The sequence below is a fragment of the Apteryx mantelli genome, chromosome 15 (genome assembly GCF_036417845.1).
Source record: "Apteryx mantelli isolate bAptMan1 chromosome 15, bAptMan1.hap1, whole genome shotgun sequence".
In the NCBI taxonomy this organism is placed as follows: domain Eukaryota; kingdom Metazoa; phylum Chordata; class Aves; order Apterygiformes; family Apterygidae; genus Apteryx; species Apteryx mantelli.
The window spans coordinates 7,066,094-7,090,688 of record NC_089992.1 but is presented as its reverse complement, the minus strand read 5'-3'; the positions used below and the strand labels follow the sequence as shown (position 1 = coordinate 7,090,688).

General features: G+C 42.6%; 1 protein-coding gene across 1 annotated transcript in view; it reads left to right on the top strand.

Annotated features, from left to right (window-relative positions):
* MCTP2 (multiple C2 and transmembrane domain containing 2) overlaps positions 1–24,595 on the top strand; it is a 108,508-nt gene that overhangs the window by 13,221 nt on the left and 70,692 nt on the right. Inside the window, exons 5-10 of the mRNA XM_067305253.1 lie at positions 8,985–9,127; positions 9,920–9,996; positions 10,975–11,086; positions 13,100–13,135; positions 21,872–22,036; positions 23,865–23,995. Of these exons, the coding sequence (XP_067161354.1) occupies positions 8,985–9,127; positions 9,920–9,996; positions 10,975–11,086; positions 13,100–13,135; positions 21,872–22,036; positions 23,865–23,995 (664 nt within the window). The remainder of the gene's footprint in view (positions 1–8,984; positions 9,128–9,919; positions 9,997–10,974; positions 11,087–13,099; positions 13,136–21,871; positions 22,037–23,864; positions 23,996–24,595) is intronic.

The following is a 24,595-nucleotide window of genomic DNA, read 5'->3' as shown; positions in this document are numbered from 1 at the left end:
TTAAACTTGCCAGGAATTTTTATACCAGATGAGCAGAATAACTGTGGTTTAAAAATGAAGTGCTGGCCCATCCATCCCCAATCCCAATATTACCATTTTTGCGCACAGAGCCAAGTCCTTTTGTTCAGCGTGACTTTTTCCCTCGCCTCTGTCAGTTGTTTTCTCAGCACCGCAATAGAGCCAATTAAGAAAGCGTGGACTAAATGATTTAGAGGGGAAATGCCGGTGGATCCGTACGGGAATGCGTTGTGGGGATGCGCTAGTTCCAGCAAAGTGTGCTCAGGTCTAGGTTGGACCCATCTGTTTGAACTCGGAGAAGGCGAAAGGGGGAGAACAAGGTATTCTGGATCACAAAACTTGAGTTGTCGTTGGGCCGTACTGTGTCTGGGAGATGCCTCGGAAACCCAGGTGAAGCCCCTGCCCAGGTTTGTTCATACAGCACAGAGGGAGAATCTTCCTAGATTGGCACTAGTTAGGACGCTTGTCTGAAACGTGGAGAAACCAGGTCCAGGTTTTGTGGGAAGGCTTATCTTTTACTGTCTTTGTTTCTACTTGTTTTATCCAATATAAGAAGTATGGGTCTTTTTATTTAAATCTAAGGTGTGTGACAAAGGACAAATGTTCCTGCCATTGAAAACAGCTGTTGCTGGAAGCTCCTGGTTCTACTCACCAAAATCACAGGGCTCTCCCTGAATTTACTAATTATTCACTTAATGCTTATTAAGCAGCAATTAATTACTCTTGGCTGAGTAAAAGTGAGGTGTAATTCTGGTGATAACCCCAGGCTGTAAGACTGGCATGTGACTTGACTTTTCCCAAACTTTCCAGGTTTTTTTCCTGAACTCTTTCATTCACTACATGCTGTTCTTTCCCGGATGTGTTCCTTTTAGTTTGGTTCAAGTTCTTCCTTCACCTTATTAGATTTCTTTTTTTTCCCCTCTTCATTGTATCATCCCTGTTAACCTCTGCTCTTTCCTGCTTTTCTCTTCACCTTTTTCTCTTGCATCATTTTATGTCCATCTGTTGTCTCCCTGTAGTCCTTGACTTTCTCCAGCTTGTCTATTTGTACCTGCTCTGTCCTGGGGAGGGTACAGGTACAGGTGCAGGAGTCTGGCACAGCTGCATGTGCTCCCTGTTGCTTCCTGTAAAATGTATAAGCAGTATGGGAAGAAAATGGGGGGAAGGTCCTGAAAGATCCGTCACTGGCTTGATATTCCAGTGTCCTCTCTTGGGAATGCAGCTTGGGATAAGGGTTACCTATTAGCCATCAGCTTGAGTGGAGTCTGATTTACTGGCTTCTCACTGATGCTTTTTAGGATGCGGTCCAACCCAGCTAGTCATACATTAGAAACTACCTAAACAGGCAATAAGTTGTGCTTGGCAAGGTTCACATCACCTATCTGTGAAGCGTCTACATTTGGTGCCTAGTGTTACGTGGTGCGCACGTCCTCTAGTATCTATAGCTCTTGTAACTAATGAACTGGACACTGAACGATGTGGGTCTGCTTCTGTGTGCCTATGCAGAACCAAACTTTTTTTTGTGTACTTGTTTAGCATTACAGTTATTAGGTGACATGATATGTCTATGTAAGAAAACAAATGCATTTTATTAATGACATATACCTATCTGCAGAGCACTGGTGGTTCTGCGGAAGATGGAGATAATTGCTTCATACTTGGTTTCAGAAAATATTAAATATTCTTAGACACTAGTGCTCTAAGTGTTGTCACTTCTTCATACCCTTGGGGGTTTTTTTTGGCTTCATTGGGGCCTTTCTTGGGAAGGTTGTTACTTCCAGCTCCAAATGCTTTGAGCTGGGACAAGCTGGAGCCCATTTGGCTTGCTGGTTTGCTGTCATGGGGCAGGGCGATGCCTGATGTTAGTTTTAGCCTGTCTAATGAAATCTGAAATGTCCTGCTCCCTGTTAGCTCTGCGATGCTCTGACTGTGCCTACTGCTGGCTGTACTGAGTCATCTCTGCGGAGCAGTGTCACCGTGACACCAAGCAGTAACGTGGTGTCACGGTTGTAAGGAAGTGTTACCTTCCTTGAATTCACAAATCCAAATATACCGCTCTAAGAAAAGAGAAACTCTGAGTTTCTGTAATGGTGACCAGCCCTTCATGTTTCCAAGTTCCGCACTTTCAAACCTTGAGTATTTTTTCCCTTCTGGTTAGTGTGGTTATGAGAAATAGATTTCTCAGATGTGATGTCAACTGGTGAGTGGCTGTGGGTTTTTTGTTGTTTTTTTTTTTTTAAGGGCAGTGTGTGTGTGTGTTTTTGTTTTTTTTTCCCCAGCTGCATTGCTCCAACCTGATTTTTGCCTTTTCTTTTTCACATGGTCAGGTATCTTCTCGATTTTACACTACAATGGTGTTTGTAGCTGGTACACGGCCTTTTCTTTTCTTTTCCTTGGTGTTCCCTTGTCTTTTTCTGTTGCTGCACTGTGCTTTTGATCTCATTTCTTGACACAGACAGCTAGACTTCCGAAATTTGGGCGCGAGAAGCCATTGAGAGCAGCGCGTGATGGCAGCCGAGCAGGTTGCGTGAGCGCCTTCGCCCCGTGGGGTGCATGCCATCTCCCCCCCGCTTGGGGCACCGCCTCTTCTACACCCAAAGCTGAGCATGGTGCACAGCTGGTCGGAGGGTCCCGGGGTGCCAGGAGCGAGGCTGTGCCGCTCTGCTCCGCGGGGAGCTGCAAACTGCACTGCAAACGTGTGTGTGATGGGAGCCACGTGGGAGCTAGGTCTCCTGAAGCACCTTAAAGCAATTGAAGGAAGGGGATAGAATAATGCGTAGTTTCTATTTTAAACAGCCAGACCTGAGCCAGGTCTCCGTTCGCAGCTCTGGTCTCTGCTGCCCGGGTTCACCCGTGGTAGCAGGCTGCCGGCGTGCGAGAGGCAAGGATGTGCTTGTGCTGCATCGAGCATTTGTCAGCTTATGCAGAATAAGTCCATTGTTTGGAAAGCAAATGTTCATAGCAATTAGGCTGAATAGTTCACTACAAACAAGCTGCCTGATTAATTTAGACTTTCTCTGTTTTCAGGGTATCTGCAATTAGATCATTAGTTCTTCAAATTTATTAATTATTCAGATTTATTAGACAACTTTTCACACTTCTTTCTGAAAGGCGTAATCATGACTAATTTACAAATGCAAAGAATTTGAATGGTGTTGGGTACTTATTTTGACATTTTCTGGATCCTGTATCGCTATGCATACAACAGCGTGTGCTGCAATTGTTTGTCTGTGCCAAATTCAACTTCTACAAGTGCAGCGTGTGTGACTCTGAAACTTTGCCTCCCCTACGCCGTCGTTCCTGCAAGCCTCCCTTCTGGACTGGCTGAATGCACCAAGATAGGAACCTCAAAACATTGGGTTGAATTAAAACAAAAGCAATTAATCCAAGAATGCCTGGCTTGCTTTGGTAAAATGAATGTTAGATTAAGAAGTATAAGGATGGCAGCACTGAAAGAGAATACGTAGGGCCCAGAGACTAGCTCTCTTTTTTTGTAGGTAACTAATGTAGATAAGTGGCTTCTTCAACTGATCAAGCTCTATTACTCACTGGAGCTGGCCACCAGTAGGCAGCTGTCTACATTGCCAGTTCACACTTATCTCTTTCTGGGACTCATGTAAGTAGTTTTTGCAAGACCAAAGACTGAGAATACAAGATGATGCAACTACTTACGCAGTGAGAATGGTGCTCACAAATGGGATACGCGTTTCACCCTCAGAAACACGGTGTCAGTATCCTCCTTCCTCCCCCAGAAACCTGGAAGCAGGCAGGCCTTGTAAGCCAAAAAAGGTAGCAAGATAATAAGCTTATCAGAAGTATTTTCCCATCAGAGATGCCATTCATCTTGATGTGAATTTGAAGTTGATGGAAATATTGCACCAAAGGTCCTTGATCCTGGATAGTAATGTAAAAGCGGCTGGTTTTGTGCCTTCCTCTGCTTTCGTATCTGAGCCCCTGCCAGGGATGCGTTGCTCAGCTTGCCTAACCTTTGCTGAAGGTGGTTTGTTCTTTCTATCATTGTCCCTGGTGTGTCTCATATGGCATTCTGGTAGAATCTCCTTTTTTTTTTTTTTTCTTTTCCATTGATTTATTTTAGTTTCTTACTGCAGTTTCTAGAGTGCTGCTTGCACAGGATCTTACATAAAATGTCCTGTGTCTGCTTCTGTGGTTTGTTAACGGTCAATTCACACTTTCTTTCTTAAAGCATTGGCTCAACTGTAGGCTTGCATGTGTTCTTCACACTTCTCTGGTTGAGTTTTTTGGTTTATTTTCCCTAGGAGCCTATTGGTGACACTTGTTTCCCAAGCAATGTTTCACTTCCATCTGTTCGCATAAAACTAGCTGTGCACAAAACTTTCCAAAATTACCTGCATTTCCTGCTATTAGAATACTTTCTTCTGATTCTCTTTAATCCTCTCTCTCTGCTATTTCTGTACAAGAACCGTGGGTCTATCACATAAGTGTGAGCCATTTAAAAATTGTCTTTTACTCCTTGTTGTAAATAGCTGTAGTAATTCTATCTATCTATGAAGTTGTTAAATATATATATACTTTATGTATATGTAAAATAAATCCTTCATTTCCTTTCTTCCAATTGAAATTTTGGATTTTGACCCAAACCTCTAAGATGGTCTAGGTTATATTTCACACTGTTCTTTGAGTTTTCAGGATTGTAACACGATTAGGTCGTGATTTTTTTTTTTTAATGTAACCAGATGTGTTTCATATGCTATATTTCCAGTAAGTTTATGCCTATAAGACGTAGTGTGGTTTGAAAGCGTATCGGGTCTGCTGTTAATTTTTCAAAGCGTGAAGCAAATGCGTAGTATTATTCAATACGGTTGGTGTGGTACATCTCTCTGCAGCTGCTAGAGGGCAGCAGTACCCATTTAAAAACACTATTAACAGTTTCTTAGGCTGCTAAACCCTGCCTGGTTGCTTTGTACCAGCAACTTTGGCTCGCTGAAGCGTGCTCACATTCTAGCTGATGTTTGGTCTGCCCGCGCTCGTCGCTTTTTAGTGCTAGTGGAAGAAAATAGCAGTAAAATACTTGTTATGGAAATGAATTCAAGGAAGAATCAGCGTTGAGATACACGTCCTTTCTCTAATGAGAAAACAGCTCCCCATGATGGAGTGATTTTTCAGAAGTTGCCCTTTCCTTTTACTCTTCCCGGCTTTGTTTTAGGCTGAGAAGCAGATAATCGTGTGTGTGTATATATATATATATTTTTTTTTCCTGTCCGAGAACCTTCCTGTCTTTGCATAATATTTAAATTGACCTTGAAGCATCCTTGCTTTTCTCACTAGAAAATACATTTTTTTCCCCTCAGGCTGAATTGTAAGCTACTTTCAAGAAAAATTGATCTCGCTTTATCCTATTGGCATGTGGCTACAGCTGATGTGACCTATAGGGAAATGAACAGGTTCGGAACTTGCATTTTAGAAGAGTTGGGCATACGTGTTTAGAAGGGGTTGTTGACTTGGTCGCCTTCGCTCTGAAACGGCCAGAGAAAAGATTTTTATTTTTATTTTTTTTATGGTCTGGATTTTTCAGAAATTTCTAGGATACCTGTCGGGCTTAAAGGAAAATTAAAAAAAAATAATAATCCTTTTTAGACCAGTCCATACCTAAAAAATACCAGTCGCTCTTTGGAAAAGTTCAGCCACTTGAAGCACGCTGCAGGCTGTCCCTGATAGACGCAGCGCCGTGGCCCGGCCGGGATTTCCACGCTCGCCTCCGTGCGGACAAACCCCGCGGCTCGCGGTGCTCCCGCCGCGGAGGTCGAAGCCCATCGAGGGGCCGAGCCCTCTCCCCGCCTGCCTAGTTGAGACGTCTCGTCCCTGACAGCGAGACGGGCGAGCTGGGCGAGGAGCCGCGCGCTCGCTCCCGCGCCCGCTCGCAATTATTTTCCCTAACAATTAACGCCGTCCTAACTTGACACCTTCTCCTTGCTCGGCTGTGTAAACCATCATCCCTTTTTCTATTAATTCCAGGCGTTAATATTTTCGTTCGCGCAAGTGCCGCCGTTCACCCGTGAAACGGTTTGAACATTATGTAGCTGTCAAGATACCTAGGGATTACCCGGTATGCCTTGCCGCCGTAAGTGACACTGCCGCGGCCGGCCTCCGAGATGTTTGTTTTGAGAGTAAGCTGACAAGCATGAAGGCCTGATCCCAGAGTGGCAATCTCATTTAATTAAAGGCCTCTTTTTGCTATCATTTTTTTTCCACTGTTTTTTTATTTATATATATTTTATATATATATATATATATATATGTATATATATACACACACATATATACACATGTGTGTATGTGTGTATGTATATATATATACATACACACATACACATATCTGTCTATATCTGTCTCAGGATGACTGCTAAAGCCTGCCTCACGTGAGCAATGCCATGCAGCTCTCCCCCCCCTCTTTTATTTTGCTTTACTTTATAACAGCCTTGAAGGCTTTCAATGCAATAATGCAGTTGGGATGCTTGCTAAGATATAGTCCTCTTGCTTCCCAGGCTCAGAAGAAGGGCTTGGAGGTGTCTGGAGTTTTATACTTGTAGGTACTGAACTTGCTAGCTGTTTGCTTTCTCTGTCTCCATCTTTCTCTCTCTCTCTTTCTCTTTTTAGGTTTTTCACTCACTCTGTGGTTTTTCTGTGGAAGAAACATGAGTTATGGCTGTAGACCGCCTGCCTCCATCACCCTGTTCATGCTTTTGTTTCATCAATTATTTTCCTTGTCTAGTTTGGTCCCTCTGTCATGTGCTTAATAGTTGTGGACTTTATTATTACTGTTGCTGTTATCCTTTTTAATAATACAGCCTGCTTCTGCTTATCCTGTAGATAAAAGCACCTTTGCTTTTTTATTTTTACTTTTTCCATTTAAAGGAGAAGGGATTTAGGATCTTTGCAGTTGGGACAAACTCAGCCTGAAAAGCTAAATGCTGTTATTTCTCAGCTACTGCATCCTCTGAAGGCTTCCGCACATGTCGTGGGGCTAGATATTATCTGGGTGTTCGCCTGCTTGTAAAGCATGCCGTGCATTTTATGTAAAGATAGAATCATGGTTTTGAGAAGTACTCTAATGAAAGGTCTAATCCTAACCCATCAAAAACAATGCAGATCTGCCCCCGACTTCAGTGGCCTTCAGATCAGGCCCTTATTGCTGTTCAGTTAGAGACAAAGGAAAAGAAATTTCTTTTTAACCTTTTGCAGCATTGTTCTCGAAAAGGGGTTAATTTTTGCAGTTGCTACTTAGAAAAAGAATCAGCTGCAGGTAGTATTTGAAAACTAGTCAATATTTTCCTTCTGTGATTTAAACACTCTTCATAGAGGAGACTGGTAGAATTGGCCATGGCTCTATATGTTTACTCTTTAGAATTTAAAACACAATAAAAACTTACTATAATTTTTACAGGTAATTCCTATGTCACAGGGACACAGTTCTTCGCAGTACCACGTCGTTTCAAATAGATGCTAAAACAGGGCTATTTTTTGTTGAATCAGTCTGTCTTTACGAACCAGCGACCAGAGCGTCAGATATTTGAAAATGGCGTTTTCACATTCTCACTGTTTTACCAAATTAGTGAAAAGTCTGAGTCTTCATGTCGTGTCGGGTTACCCCGAGCTGCTGCTCGCTTGTCTACCTGAAAGCAGCTCCGTGGGAACCAGAGAGGACAGGTCCACGTTATTTCTGGCTGTGGTATAGCAGGTGTCTTCTGCCTGAAGCCTGCACTGCGGGCTTTCTGGACGGCTAAACGAGCGGTCAAGAACGTGAAATGTAGTGCTTGCCCTGATGGCTTTTTTTGAAGTGTCTGTGCTGAATAAGTCCATTTGATTAGCTATTGTTATTTTAATGGGGAAGTTTAATTCCAAATATAAGGTGTAATACGGTCTCAAATATGACAAATGAGGAATGGCAGATGGGATCAGTTAATTGGATATCCTGCTGCAACTCAACTTTATTCTTTCCTTTCTTTGCGGTCTCTGGGAGATAGTTGCAAAGTCTGTGTGTACATATATGTGTGTATATATATACATATTTTACTAAATAAACCATCTAGTTAAATCCTTCATGTTGCTTCTTCCCCTTTTGTTTGGTATCCTGTGTGTTGATCAGTGTCAGGGCAGATGCCATTGGTTTAATAAGAGCAATAAAAAGTTGATTCCCTCTTCTGTTTTCCTTTGACAGCTGCAAGTCTTGCCGTTGCTGCCGAGTGGCACAGTCCTCACGTTCTGTCTACGCACATCTGCCCCATAAAAACATGGGGCGTTATTACCGTGGCAAAATGTACCACTTAAAAGATTAAAAACGTGTTACCTGAATCCTGTTTATTATCTTTACAGAGTCTCTTGGGTGTGTGGTTTTATCTTGAGCTGGCCAATGATGTCAGTACCTTTGCAGTGAAACTTCACATTTGGACTTAAGTAAATCGGCAGATAACACCAGCGATGAAATCCTGACTGGACTTTTAGTTGTTGTTACTTGTTCCTTGGAGGTCCATCAAAAGTTACAATGTTTTTTAATTTTGGTCCTTTATATATTCATAGTCACGGGATCACATTTTTACTGTTTCACTGTTGGTTTTGTTAGTTAGCCTGTAAATATTCATTCATCCTTGGTTCTGTTTGCTCTTTTCCCAAATTAAAATGTTAACCAAGAAAGGAATAATTAACATTCTTTCAGAATAACATAGCAGAGATCAAGTAAACTATGAAGAATTTTTGTTGCCTGCTATCAAGCAACTTTCTGGTTGTGTTTAATAGATTTCCTGTATGAACTAGAAAAGTGTTTATATCTATACACACACACACAATGTGTATGTGTATAGCGTGTATATAAATATAATACATGTATAAACTTGTAATTTATTATAGTTATAGCTATTATTATATTTTAAGATTGTTTTTATGGGGTTATATCAGAAGAAAGCTAATCTATTTCTTATTAATTATCATAGGTACAAGTGACCCATATGTGAAGTTTAAACTGAATGGGAAAACTCTATACAAAAGCAAGGTAGTCTACAAGAACCTAAACCCCGTCTGGGATGAGACTGTTGTGCTGCCAATACAGAACCTCAGTCAAAAACTCTGGGTCAAGGTAAATTTTGGGTTTAGATTTTGAAAGATGGGTAAATATTTTTAAGCAATCATTCTCTACTTTAAATAGGTATTTATTTCTGTTCACTGTAGCAGCTTAAAATAAAACATGCTCCGGTTTAAGAGCTTTAGCGATTTCAAATTAAAATGCACATATGTCTTTTCCAGATTTTACTTGGATGTTTTGCTTTCAGTCTGTGAAAACCCCAAGTTGAAATAAAACCCCTTGACGGGATCCATTTAAAACTCTGGAACTAAATTCTGCTGTTACTCTACTCTGCTTGTACAAACTCAGTGAAATCGATAGCAGTTACATAAGCAGAATTTAAGAGTGTAATTTGGCTGGGCGGAATAGAATTATTACCTGGGATGAAGCAGTGACAAGTAGCAAAGCCTTTTCTCATTACGAGTAACATTGCAGTTACCAGAACTGCAAGCTACCAGTTGTGAGCACTAATTGCGAAAACATCTGTAGCAAGAAGTACCTGGTTTTGTGCAGCATTTCATTATACTATCATGGAGCGTATAAAGGCGCAGGCACGGTCCATAGCAGCATGCATGTCTCTATTTACATTATATTAAGAAGATACTTTCAAAATGCTGTTTAAATATTTAGTTAAAAATACAAATTAAAGCAGGGAGGTGGAAAATTATCTGTGAATTATATCTGAGCTTTGATCTTTCAAACACAGGATTGAACTGAATGTGCTTAAAATATCTGTCCTTGTATTGGCCAGGACAAAACTGGCTGAGGATGTGAAAATTATAAATGTTTATTTTATTTTGCCACCAGGTGTACGATCGAGATTTAACCTCTTCTGACTTCATGGGGTCAGCATGTATAGCACTCGCTGAACTTGAACTCAATAGGTAAAACATTTTTTGCGTTAAAGCTTGTTCCTGCAGTTTAATTGAGAAAGAGTAAAATAATTTAAAACTTTTGCTATAGCATGGAACTTGTCCATTCACGAAACTTGTCTATTTGTGAAAACTTCTTCTGATAGAAGGGTGGGGAGCACCTTGAGAAATTGTTTGAGACAAATTCTGTACGTGCATGGCCTTGTCTGGCTTTACGTCCTGGGTTCGAATCCAACATGCAAAGAGCAAGGTTCAAAAGGAAGGTGCTCCCCCCTCCCCAGCGCCCCGCGGCTGAGAAGCATCTGGCCCCGGTTTAACGCAGAGGCAAGTCCTCTGCCTTTCGTCTGCAGCTGGCTGGTCCGAACGTGGCACTGGAAGCCAGGAATTCAAGCTGAATTTCCCTTTTATACGGACTCTGAGGGATTTTTTTTTCTTTTTTTTTTGAGAAAACAAGTGCCCCTGTGCAGGTATATCATAGCTCCTGCGGTTGGGGTGTCTGAGTTTTCTAGAAACGTTAATGAATTTGCCCTGGAGATAATGCCACCAGGTAAGTACCAGAGAGGGAACTGCGCCGCGGAGGGAGATTAAATGCACACGCAGGTAGACAGGAAAGTCTGACGTGGAGCAAGACGTAATAGATCTCATAAGTCAAATTCCAGTCTTTAGTATTCAAAAAACTTACTTGGATGAGTTTCTGTCACTTTTCTTCCCTGTAAAGCGGAGATAATGGTAACTTAGCTCAGTGCCTATCTGCATATGGAGAGTTGTATGTAATGCTATATGAAGGCCGGGTTGTGTTATAGCGAGTGTTGTATTTTGTCAGAACAACGGGGTAAGATTTCCGTCAGTTTTCCCATTTTAACATTTAAATTCGATATTGGGAACTTCGGACAAAAGGCTGAAATTTGCACTTTTCAACATGACCTTTAATAATGAACTCAAGTTAACAGCGAAGTCAACAAAATGCACTTTTTTTTTTCTTTCTTGTAGAACTACAGAACAGATCTTAAAACTGGAAGATCCAAACAGTTTGGAAGATGACATGGGAGTGATTGTATTAAACTTGAGTCTAGCCGTCAAGCAAGGCGACTTCAAGGGAAATGTAAGTGCCTTAGAAAATCACATTTATAGCTGGAAGGTGTAGGGGGAAAAGAAGAGCTGGCCTAATCTGATTTACTGTGAAATGCTGCTGTTATTTTCATCCTCTAAGACTCAATATTGAAATCTAGATAGATCATAACTTAAAAACAAACAAACAAAAAAAGCATATCTAACTGGGTAAAAGTTGCTTAGGTGTCTATAGCTGAATGCTTCTGTCCCGTAGTCCTAAAGCACGCTGCAGCAGCACTCCCCGTATATCATCTACGTGTGTTACCCTCCACTAAAATGTGCAGGTGGCTAAAGTGGATGAATGAACTGTACCTTGCATGATTGCTATTCCAGAGCCTGATATTTACCGAGTTACACCCAGGAGTTTAGATTTTAATGCCTTATAAAAAATCTGAATGTGTTTTTTTTATCGGTATGGGGGGGGGGGGAGAACACACCTATGTGAAATCTAAAAGCAGGGATTTGATGTCAGGATTTAGACTGTGCCAAGCCTGCGTAGGAGCGCGCTGGCTGAGAGGGAGATGTTGCTTGGGAAAACCTTGATTTTGCCACTAACAGTTTCTCGACTGAGTTCAGCTGAACTTGGCTGTTGATGCTGAAATATGGTGCAATTTTAATCCCAGAATAAACTGGGCAGAGACTGGGAACAGCAAAATTAAAGTTAATACGCTTTTTAAGGTTCAAGGTCCTGCAAGTGTGTTTTTGTTTTGTTTTGCTTTGCTTTAGTTTTCCTCTTTTAAGATTTCTACTGGTGTTTTCACAAAGTATAGTGTGTGCCTGCATTGGTAAACTCATCTTGCTGCTGTCCAGGGAGCAGATTTGCAAGGAGCGGGGAAAGGCCAACATGTGGCATTTGCTTAGCTCCAGTTTTCAAGCCTCTCTAATTACAGATGTGAAGTAAACATGTAAATCCAAAATCTTCCTAGAAGTGTTTTATATAGTCTAGTGAGAAAGTTGCAGTTTACAGCACATTTTTGAAATATAGGTATGGAATTCCAGTCTGAAAGGAGTTAGTTATAAAAATGTAAAGGTTTCAAGGAGTTGCCAGGCAAAACAGTAAAAGTCAATGCGAGACGTCTGTCATTCAGTATTTATTTTCCTAATTGTTGCCTTTTTTGGGAATTGTAAAGTCACCCATTAAGTTAGTATTAAGATAGTTGTAAAGTTATCTCTACCTCTCTATATGATTATTTAAAAGATTAATGACATTATTCAAAACACTGTTATTGTATTTATAGTAAGGGGCCTTGGATCTGAGATGTGAATTCCCACGCTAACTTATCCAAGGCAAAGTGCTGTTAGCACACGTGGCGCTGGGTTGCCAGAAGAGGTGCAAGGGGAAGCTGTTTAGCTGAAAGAACCTGAGAAATTCTTCTTCTGGGATTTGTAGGAGGACATGGGGTAAAGTGGACCTAGCCCATGAGGCAGAAAATGCGGTGATTTAAAGCAGCAGCTTTTGGTACTCTTGGGTGCTTACTTAACATTCAGAGTGCAGATGATAGAAGAGTTGGTGCTCACTGTAATTTTTTTTAAAGACGATGTTTTAAGCCCTTATATTTCAAATGCAAATTGCTCAGCCATTTCCAGAGGAATCAGAATAGTGAAATGGCTCTGTCCACGTTAGCACTTAACAGCAAGATGATTTTTTTCCCCCTTTTTAAATTAGCTTAGTGTAGAACCAGATGGCACCAAAAGTAGAAGTCATGTTTCTTACTAATGACTCTGGGTCCCTCCACTCTTTATTCTTGGTTTCCCTCCCCCCCCCCCCCCCCCTTATTTTTGGTGCAATGCAGGTATTTTGAGTTTGTTGGTTGTTATATTCCGTGAGGGAGAGAGGGAGATGAATGTAGTAGTAGACCCAACCCGCTACTAAGTAATAAGCTTTTCTAATGCATTTTATAAGCTGCTGTTTGAGTGATTTTACTAACCACTTTATTTATTTTACTCCTTCTCTGTTCCCCCTCTCTGGGTTCTCTTTGGTACAATGGTGGGGACTCATGATTAGAGATGGTCAAATCGGAAGAAGCGAACTTCATCCAAGGTAATCCATATTTTTTCTCTTCAAAAAAAAAAAAAGTCCCCTCCCAAAATCTCTGTGCGCTCTTCTGAAATAGAAAGTGTAAAAATATGAAAACTTTGAGGTCTGCATGCAAACTCAAAATGTGGTGGCTGGGATTCCCACTGCTTTTTAAATTCTTCAGTACAGTGAGAAGTTGTGGCTGTTGTCTTGTTGTATGTCCTACGGTAGCAACTAGCAGTAGCAAGTAAGAATAAGACTCCATTCTGCAAAGAGCTGTAGAAAGAGACAGTCTGTGCTAAGGAAAACTGGGTGTAAATTGAAGAAAAAGAGCTGTGAAGGATTTGGGTTGGTTCGGGATACCCAAACGGTGGCCAGCAGTAGGTCCTGGGGTTGAGACTGGGTCTCCTGGTTCCCAGTCTGACCGTTTGTGCACCTTCTCTCGCTGCCGGAGGAGTTTGGGAGGTAATATTTCTTCTGATCACTGCTGTGGGTTTTGAAATCCCGTTTGTTCTTGGGGTGGAGAAGCGAGCAGGCAGTTTTCATTACTAGAAATGTAACAGGATTTTCAAGATTTGTGTGTTGCTACATATCCACATAACTTTCTTTCCTTGGTCTTCTGTAGTATCCCTGTAGGCTTCCATTACTTTTATATCTGTGTACTGGCCCATTTTTACATTAGATTTTAACTTGTTCTGAAAACAGACTGTGGCTTTTTATTTGTTCCGTAAAGCTTTAATTTGCTTTTGAGTAAATAACAACGATGCAGAAGCTGGAGGCCCCAGGACCCAGCTTGAGAGCTGCACGTCGTAACTTTTTTGAAAAGCAAAATTTGGCTCGTGTGGGAACACACATGCATCTTGCTATTTTCCCTAGGTAACTATTGGTGTGTGCGTAAATAAACTGAATAATTAACCTCCTCTTGTTTTATTCGTCGCGACTGCGGTGCGGTATGTGGAGGAGCCAACGCCGTCAGGTATTGCGCCAGCAAGTGTATTTCTGTAAATGTGGAAGGAGCGCAAAGTACAGCCCTGGAGCCGGAGCGCGGCTTGGCAAGCCGAGCGGCGGCGGAGCGGCGATGCCGGCTTCCTTCCGCTGCCCTCGCGGCGCAGGGAGGCAGCCAGGGATCCCTGAATGCGATGTGACACAAAGCGATGGCATAATTGAAGAGCTCAGCACTTTAGGTTTTAACTAAAGCTCTGGAAATTACTGGTGCCCTCGCTCAATCAGTGTAGCCTGAATCCCCCTTTTTTTTTCCTCGCGCGTGCACACACAGCTGTCTCGCGATGCTGGTTGGCGTTGGGTCCTGGGAAAGGGAGCCAGGTTTTTAAACTCTGGTGCTTTTTGTCCGGAATAGCCAAACTTCTATCTTGGTGGTTGTTGTTGGATTTGTTTTTCTTTCTTTTTTTTTCCTTTTCTTTCTTTTTTTCCCCACTGTTTTGTTGTTGTACGTTACATCCCCTTGCATTTTGAATATTTTTTTTAAATACAGGGGTTTTTGCAGTCTTTTAGCCGTAAGCCACGTTGGCAGGTTGTTCAGTTCACAGGACTGGCTAATGTCTTTAAATCTTTTCAAATAAAATGAAAAGATGCTAAAGCATGGTGCTGAGTTAGGCAAAGTGAACGTATCGTTTAAAAGAGGAGGAAAAATAAAAGCTACAACCCTGTGCTCTGTTCTGTTACAGTCACTAGAGGGTAGGAGAGCTTCAGTTCTTCCTAGGAAAGACATAGTTCATGCTCCAGGGTGATCTCTAAAGAAAAGCTCTGTGACCATCCAAAGGCAGTAAAAATATTTCCCGGCATGCGCTGGAAAAATCTGACAAAGCAGTATTTCCTAGTTTATTGATTCTGCTGCTGCACTAAAACACTAGTACTGTACATCAATAACCACCTTTAGTTAGGAAACTCTGGTCGGTGGAAGCAGTACTAGCAGTTTGTGGCAGAACATAAAGGCTAGAAAGAAAAATTGTGTGCATGGGGAATATAGGTGTCTAGGGAAGGCACAAGAGGTTATGGAAGAACGGCCGGAGAGTACGATGGGGTAGAAAACAATGTTGCTGGACGAGATGAAGATATAAGAGTAAGGGGGGCAGGGGAAATGGGGAGAGCTCTGCAATGGATGCACAAACCCGGCTCCTTTTTGGCCACTGAACTGACTCTGGTTGGTTGTTGCGGGAGAAAAAGACCGTATACTTCCCATTTAAGCAACAGAATTCCCAACAAATCCAAGTCTCACTGATAGAAATTTATGGAACAGATCTAAATTTCATCTCTGTGTGTTTAGGCAAGTAAGTTTTCTATTAGTAATGGTTTTCCTGCTTTTTGCACTGAACTATAGCTGACCTGTACTGTAATGTTTAGCTTTTCTTGTAACACAAATGTGAATGAAAATGGCTTATTATTTTAAGGAGACAACATGAAACTTTCCCAGCTTTCTTCTAGTTTGTCTTGATGATATAAAAGAATTCTGGTTATATACTAATCTGATGAGTTCAGCGTTATCTTCGTGCAGTTGGCAGATTAGGAACGTGTCAGTGTCCTAATGAGTCTCGTTGCGTTGTTCACTTGATTCTTGCTGGGTTCCCAAATTCATCCAGAACGGTTAGTACCTGTGTGGATGGTACTGATGCCTGATGCAATCCCATGTCGGAGCGGTAAAGAGATTCACGTGAGCTGTTGTAGGTACCTTGCGCTTTTCAGGTGTGTGCTCTGAAATCCCTGCCTTTTGGACAGCAGTGAAAATGGCAGCAGGACAAGATCATCCAGGCTGGCTGCAGTTGTCTCGCAGGCCTTACAAATAGTACGCAAGAAGGATTTCAGCAGCAGAATATTGTCTTTTAAATCAATTTGGTGCGAGAGTTGTTGAACCGGATGATTTAGCTATCTGTTGGTCAAACAGTATATATCTTTCCCTACTGCTAGAAGGGGATCATCGCATATTTGGGCAGAATCCCAAGACCATGGGCAGCACATTTTTTCAGAGGAGCCGAGAGCAGCGTTGTCCTCCGTGGGAGCTGTCTCCGAGAGCACAGCTTGCTTTTCTCATGGCGAGCAGCAGTGCAAAGGGAAGGGGGTGCTATTAGGTAATATTAATCCGTGCGCTTGCACCCGTGTATTGGCAAGGTCTCCCCTTTTTTCTGTTCCTGGGCTATCCGGGGGCAGGAGGAGGGGGCAGGCTGCTCCGCCGTGGCGGGCTGATGCTCAGTAGCCTTGTTTGTCCCGGGTGGCTTGAGTCGCACGCTCGGCGCCCTGCGCGCTGTTTCCAGCATTTGTACAGCTGAATAACCTTTAAGTGTTGAACATCCACGAAGCAAATAAGCAGGTTCGCTTGGGGTGGATTGACCCGCAGCAGTTTAGACCTGAAACAAAAGTGATGCAATTGCCACCTTGGTAGCCAAAGCTGATTGAATAAATTGGCTGAAAGACTGACTGGACCGAAGTCCTCCGAGTCGTCTGATCGCTGGGGAAAATCCCTCGCTCTCTCTTCTGCGTGGGCTGTAAGGCTTCATTTTTGCCTGCCTCGCTGTGTTTGGCAATACCCTTTGGGCAGTGGTGATCTCTGACCGTTTCGCAGAGCTGTGAAAGTCGCTTGCCACGGGGTCGGGTGTCGCGGCGGCAATCTCGCATCGGTTCGCTTGCCTTTCTCGCTGCCCTCTCCTCTTTCCCGGGGGAGGGACTGCCTCTGCGAAACGCTCTCCCTGGCTAATGAGGAGAGGTCCAAAGAGGAGTCGTATTTGCGTGTTGTTGTTTTCGCAGATGACAAATTACACGGCCCAGTTTCTCCTTTGACCTGTTCGCGGGGATCGGAGCAGACTTTCTGTTGTCCTGTCTCATCCTTTTAAGTGAAAGATGTGAGGGATGGGCTCACTTCACACTTGGCCACCTCGCTGTGTCATTTAAATGTTCAATGTTTTCTGCATCTTTTTATTGCTTCAAAAGCAAGTTTGAACTTGGGTCATATATGTGCATGTCAGGAAAAAAAGATGGATTTGAAAGCAGTCCTGATGTACCAGAGGGGATTCGCTGGGTGCCTGTAGAGGGAGATTATGTACAAATGGTGTTATCAGGGAGACTTGAGCTCCTAAAGGATTTTGTGAACCTGGGTCAGCGAGCCAGTTCTTTCCCCTCCAAAGCTCAGGCGTTCCTGCTCATCTCTCGTATTGCACATTTGTCAGTGAAGGCAGAATATGACCCATCTGCTCATTATTGTCCAGCTTTCTTCTTTAAACAAGAACCAGAAAGTAACCAAAAATTAAAATTAATGTAAGAAGCTTTAATACACATTTAGAAACCAAAAACTAGATTCTGAAAATGATACAGAACTCTTTGCTTCCCCCCCCACCCTTCCCATTCAAAGATTTGGGATGCTTTCTGGGGAAATGTTCTTTCTAAGTGGGAGGGAGAAGAACCATCTTCTGTGCCATGTGTGACAGGGTCCCGCTCCATGACTGGGCTCTACTTTTGTCTCAGAGAAGATTACTCATCACATCCTCTTGCCTGACGTTCTGCGATCCCTAAATCTGCAGTGAACCCGGGCTCTCAGACTTGTTTTAAAACTTCTAGTTGATTTTTTTCATTGTTTTTTGAATGTTTTTGTGCTCCTTATTCTTTTCATTCCTTCTGACTTGCATGAAGGATGTTTTTTATTCATGTTATCCATTTTACAGTATTGAACTGCTCATATGGCTATGGTATCCCTGGCTATTTGAAAACTAACACCCAAACCAGATGCGTGTGTGAAAATGCTTAAGTGCACATGGACCCCAGTAGAAATCAGAGCTCTATCTGGAGACTCTCCCTAAAATTTTGATCTCAGGACTGTCCTCAAGACCAAGAGGTGAGGGGGGGGGGTAAGAAAGAGGTTTGGTGTGTCGAAGCAAGGAGTCCACGAGGGAAAGTCACTTTACTAATTTAGATTTGGCACAGGGTGGTTGTCCTAACCGTGGAGAAGTTGAGACTCAGCAAAATGAAGGGACTTGCCTAATGTCTTGTGCTCAGGATGTGTGCCAACTTCTGTAATAAAGCATATGTTTCCTAATTTCAAGTCCTATAGCCTCATCCAACTTTTCTGAAGCTTCTGCAAGGCACCTTTACTTTGGTCTGGGACCTAGCCAGAGTGAGAGCTGACTGACTCCAGGGAGAATACAGGAAAAAACAGCGGGACAAGCCTGAAGGTCCTGGCATCTAGTTTGGGAACACAGCTGGAAAGGAGCTAGGGTTCAGTGACAGGAGGAGCTGAAGTACCCCAGTAAGGAGGCCTTCTGCAGCTCAGGAGGGAAGAGGGAAAGGAAAGAGCTGAACAGATTAAAAACAAAACAAAAAAAACCCAACACATTTTCAAGTCATCACTCATTAAGCAGTAATGTCCTCCTTTTCTGGCCTGCTTAGAGAGGGATTTTGACTTTTTGGTGGCATCTCGTAGTGAAGGCAGGTTAGTGAAGTAACTGCTGAAGGAGGAGAGAGTGGGTTTTTTTGGTGCTTGTTTTGCTGCTGACTAACTTTGTGGTGTTGGACTGATCAGTTAATTTCTCTGTGCTCTGTTTTGTAATAGTTTTGTAAACTCAGAGGGAGGCTGTGAAGCTTAATCAATTAACTCTGTGCAAATCAGTTTGAAATGAGTAGGTGCAGGCTACCAGAGAGGAGTTAAAAGACTCAAAATAAATAATGCAATATCAACTTCTTTTCACCTGGGAGAAATTTTCTGTAGTGCAGACTTCCCCAGGCAACACTTAAGTTGACTCGTTGATGGTCCAGGTACGTAGTCCTACTACACATCTGGGTTTCCCCAGACATGCTTCCTTCCAGAAACCAAGTAGAATATGAGACCCTGGCTGTTTGGCTGGGATTTCCATCAGGGTGGCCAGAGGAATCACCTGCCAAGTATATGGGAAGACTGGAGAAACGGCCACGGAGCATGCACAGATCAATTCTTTAGCATGTGTGTAGACAATATGAGGCACAAGAGACGCGTCAGCCCTGTCGAGCGCACGCTGTGCGAGCGACCTGGGCATGTCCAGGAAATCCAAAGCAGTCCAGACGTGACGGGCTGTCTTGCAGGGCTGCGAAGGAAGCAGCCTTCTCTGGCTCCCTACTCCTCCTTTTGGAGAGATGATTGCAGAGGAGGTAGAGCTTGGTGGGGGGCAGGAAGCAGACTGCAATCAAGTCTGCGTCAGGATGGCGCAGATCAGCATTATATCCTGAACTAGTTGCAAACATCTGGGTTTCTCTACCCAGCGCAATGCTCTGAAGTGGCGCTAGATGTGGTCCAGAAAGTAGCAAGGTCCTGGTAGCATAGATGTCTGCTTGAGCCAATAAACCTTTGTTCCAAGATGTACTCATCGCCCCAGCACAGAGTGCTTTTGCAGCTGCGAAGCCATCCGGAGAGGGGGCGTGCAAGGTTGTTTGCTCAGGACCACCTGTTTTGGGGAGGTCAGAGCTGTTACATTGCAATGTGGTCCAACAATGCAGAGCTGCGGGCTCTGATTTTCCCTGGACAGTGCGGAGTCCGGGTGAGTTTGGGTGCCTCCCGACACCCCTATGAACTGTCAGGGAAGACTACTTTGTGGCTGGAAGGCAGGGCTTACGCCTCCAACAGAATTTGGGTAGGAAGACCCCCAACACTGAGCGACTCCCTAAAATACAGAACTGCTGAAAAATGAAAAGAATCCAAATTTGGTTTGAAAACCAAGTGATAACAACTGTTTTTCCTGTTCAGCCTGGAAGCTTTGAAGCTAACTGGATGTTTTGTTTTTAAAAGAAATTGTAATGGGGATAATAAACTTTGTCTGTTTTTTGTGAACTAACTTCAAATATCTCTTCCTCCTCTGAGGGAAGGGGGAGGGGGGGAGGAGAAATCCTTGGTCCTAAAGCAGCAAGTACATCACATCAAACATGACTATGTTAAATACTAAAACGTTCAAAGTACAACTGAGATAGATAAAGGCTTTGATGGGAAGTGGATATTTCCCAGGGACATTACAAGCAATAATCCAGATGTTATGGTGTAATGCAACGAGTGTCCATGGATAGATCGGGAGCTCAAGCCAAGCAGCGCCTGCTGTAGGCCTTAGCCCTCCACTCCCATGCTGTTATGCCATATGGAAGCAATCTCTCGGCCCCTTTAATAGCCAGCTTTGGATTCCATTTTCACAGGGCTCATAGAGCTAAGTGGAGCTGTTTTATGGACAAGTTAGATAGAAGCCTTTCCAAGATAAACATCCAATTTGAAATTAGGACATACCAAGCTGCAAAATTATTTTAGGGCATATTTCATGGAAGCACTGCCATTTTTCTAAGGCGATTGCCAGACTGTAGAATGCCCTTTGATCCCTTGTGGACATTACTCCCTTTTTTTATAAAAAGGATTTTGAAATAGTTGCAGTGTTTAGGGAGGAATATATCTGCCGGGACTTTGAAGTATGTCCATGGGAACAGTCATGCTTTAGCTTTTTGGCCTAAAAGACGAACTTTAAAAAAAAAAAAAAAATTACATTGCAGCTGGATTTATGAATCGAAATCTCATTTTCTTTTTAAAGGTAGGAATTTTTATCCAGTGTGCCAGGAAAGCCAAAAGGGGTGTTTAAATAGAAGTATATTAATATGCTTGTGGGATTCAAAGAGTTGGGTATTTTAACCAGTAAAAAGCAAGTAAAAATTTGTGAGTTCACCACCCATAATTTAAGAATTTTGTTGCTGGGTAATTGATCCATAAAAAGTAATCCTCAGACATCAGGTGCTTTTGCAATCGTTTTATTTAGCAACAACATTTCTTTCTTGCTTTTAAAGCTAACACATCCTGTTTTAAAGTGACTTGTGAAATCTTCTCCTCCGTCTTGCTCCCACCTGTATATGACATGATTGAAGCGCGGAACTGCGGCGAGTTAAAAGTTGTTTCACGGGAGTAAAATATGGCAGGATTTTTACTGTGAGAAGAAAAGTATAGCCTTGAGTTTTAATGTTTCCAGCTCTCACTCTTACTCCCCCCAAATAAAGGCCTATTTAATCATCCCCTGTCCAACAAAATATTGCCAGTTAGCAAACTGTTAGTGCCGCCGTGCTATGTAGGATGAAATGGTGAAGGTAACAAATGGGGCTACCGTGTATCCATAACTCCGGGTAAAGAGCCCAGTCGTGTCATCGTTTTTCAGCAGGCGTCAGTGGTTTTGATTCGTGAGCTCGGTTTCTGGGAAGAGGCACTCCGAAGGCTTGCAGGCAAAGAGCTACGGCTGAGGGCAGGTGGCCGAGTGCCTGGGGATGGGGAAGACGCAGGTTCAGCTTTTTCCTTGGCCGTAGACTTGCTGTATGTGGGCTGTCCCACAGGAAGAGACAGGCCCCAGTTTTATGGATGTAGCTGGAGACATTTAAGAGTTTACTTCTTTCTCCTCTCTTCCACCTCTCCTCCCCATCACTCTCCTACGTGTTTCCCTGAGCCGAGGTAACGGGCTGCTCTAAAAGTGCTAAGTCTGCTCTTACCGAAGCTCAGCCAGGTTGGTTACGTTGCCTTCTCTGGTGGTTTAAGCTAATCCTGCTCGCTTTGCTCTGGTGCTGGGCGGTAGCGCTCACGCAGTCCCTTAATTTGGGCCAGCCGTGGGGTAGAAAGGGCAGAAAATCGGTAGCATCTTCCTGCCTTCAGTTCCCAGCTCGCTGCTGGGGGATCGCCATACCTCTCTCGTTTCTGATAGTTTCATGGCGCAGGCAGTGTAAGTATCAAAAGGTGGGTTTGTGCGTACAAACGTTTCACGTCGCTGACTTGTTTTTCAGTCAAGTTTCATGCGGAGCGTGCGACTCTCCGATTCTTTACGCAAGAACCAGTTGTGGAACGGACTTGTCACCATCACGCTGCTGGAAGGGAAGAACATCCCAGGAGGCGGCTTGGCGGAGATTTTTATTTTGCTAAAATTGGGAGATCAAAGATACAAGAGTAAGGTAAGTACTAAAATTTCCTTAAGTTTGCTGAAGCCAATAAGGTACTTGATGTTTCTTTTACCAGTGTTGCTAACTCGGGTAGAACTATACCTGGATCTCTCTTGTTTATGTGAGAGCAAAATGAGGAGATCAGATGAGGGACATTAACATTTACTAATATATTTTATGTACTAATATAGGAAGAGGAAATTAGGAATATTGTGTTTATATGTTTTCATGCATATACCACGCTCACATTGATGGATGTTCAACAGTAATCTGACATGAATAGGCTACATGCATCACACATGTTTTTTGTTCTCTGCCAATACAGAAGTCAGGTTTGCAATGTTAGGTATGCTGGAAAAGAATACCTTAAATGGTTTCCAGTGCAAAGGGTTATATATTTTTTTTAAGCACTCTTCTTGAAAAATATATTGCATATAATGAGAAAAAAAAAACCAAACACCTGGAATATTCTAGGTTTTAATTAGAAATTTTATTTTTCTAGGCCATATATATTTGTATTCAGTACCATTTCATGGGAATCTAAGAACTGAATGGTGTTCCCAAAGACGTACATTTCATCTCTGAGAGGGAAGAAGAGGGGCTGTAATTAAAATAATAATCTATAGAGAAAGCAGAAGCTCTGCACGTCATCAGCTGGCTGTGTGAGGCGAGGAGGAGTAAACGAACAAAATCCCTCCCGTACAAAACGTACACTGCAAGTTCACAGGACGTGCTGTTCAGATGTCTGCACATTTGAAACCTGCACTCCGTCTCCCACAACAGACCCCAAACCAAGAACATGATATAATATTTTTATTTAGGAAAGCTGCTTTGAAAATTAACAAACAGATTAGTTATTTTAGAATAAATATACATTATTCCTGTTAAGATCCCTTTTTATGTTTCTCTTTATGGTCTATTGCCTGTGCCAGAATCTGCAAGGCTCTGCATTATTGTTTGCAGTCACAGAAAATTAAAAAGTTTAAAAGGGAGAGTCAACTATGATGTTGCCTGCAGTGGGTTAATTGCTTAGTATTTCTGTCCGGAGCCCAACAAAAGTTGGGGACCACTGCTTTAACGTAGCAGTAAGCATTCAAATTAGCAGCACGTCATGTTCTTTCCTGGAGCTTATTTAACTTATGAAGTACAATCTCATGGTGCAGAAGAGCAGACAAGATGGGAGAAATCTCAGTCATGGTCCAGCTAATCCTATCTCCTGTTTCTCTCAATGGCTGTGCTGATATTGATGGTGGTTAGTGTAGTGTGTTATGAATTGCAGGTGATTTAAGTTCTAATCCAGTGAAAACTCACACTCAGAGTAACCTCTACACATGAACAATCTCACTGAACTCAGGGGAACAATTTACAGATATCAAATTAATTGGATGTTAATATTTTCAAGGCTGTTCCTTCTTTGCCTGTATCTTAACACAGAAGAGTGAAAATACTAGTCTGGGTTCCTGAATTCATTCAAACCTGTTTTAAAGTCATTGTCTTCCAAAGGTTTATTATTGATTTCTTACAGTGTCTGTGATGTTCAATGAGGAGCATGGTCCATTGAAAGTGAAGATGGTGGTTCCACCTTGCATTCGAGCATTTCTCCAGCCATTCATTCACATCACGCTTTCATATTTATCATGGGATAAATATGGGAGAGAGGAAAGAGAGCTTTTAAGAAAGATAAGGATGTGTGTGATGGGCTGTGAAGCTTTGATTGGAATGACCTTCTTATACTTGGTGTCCTAATATCTGGCCTTGTTCTTGTAGAATTGATATGTGCTTTACTGTGGAAATAAGTGCCATTTAAGAAAAGTAAATATTATAACTGCATGTTTTCTAGACACTGTGTAAGAGTGCAAATCCTCAGTGGAGGGAACAGTTTGATTTTCACTACTTCTCTGACAGGAAGGATATGTTGGACATTGAGGTCTGGAGAAAGGATAACAAAAAGCACGAGGAGCTCTTGGGAACGTAAGTTTTTTTGGTGGAGGATGTTCAGTGTAAAAGATAATGTAATTTTTACTCTTTGTAATTGATCAATTTACTTTCATTGCCCAGCATCATACTGCATGTTTCTCTCATTATGCAGGTCATGTCCACATGCCTCTGGAAGGGTATGTTTATTAAAACCTATTATTGGTTAATTGATTAGCCATGACCTGAATGCCGAGACACCCAAGCTGACTCTGCACATGCTGACTGTAAAATCCAAGTAGGAAGGGAGCTCAGTCTCGGCTGATTCAGAGAGATCTGGTGGCAGTAAGGAAGTGGTATTTATCTGTATTTACATGATAATACTGCTTCCAGGTGCTGTTGCTGCGCTCTGCAGGGCGGATTTGCTGGGTCGGATTGGCACTAGCTCAGGGATCTTTGTGCTCCTTTTGAGTGACACGGGCATGCCTTTTCTCGATCTGCACCTTTGTGGTGTGCTCTGAAAGCCTTGTTTACATATGGGTCCTGTTACCTGGGTTTGCTTTATTTGTGCGAGCTCTTGCCCATTGCCACAAGGAACTGACCTCTGCGGGGCTGGTGCTCACACTGTTGCACAATCTCGTACCGCTTAAAGCGTCG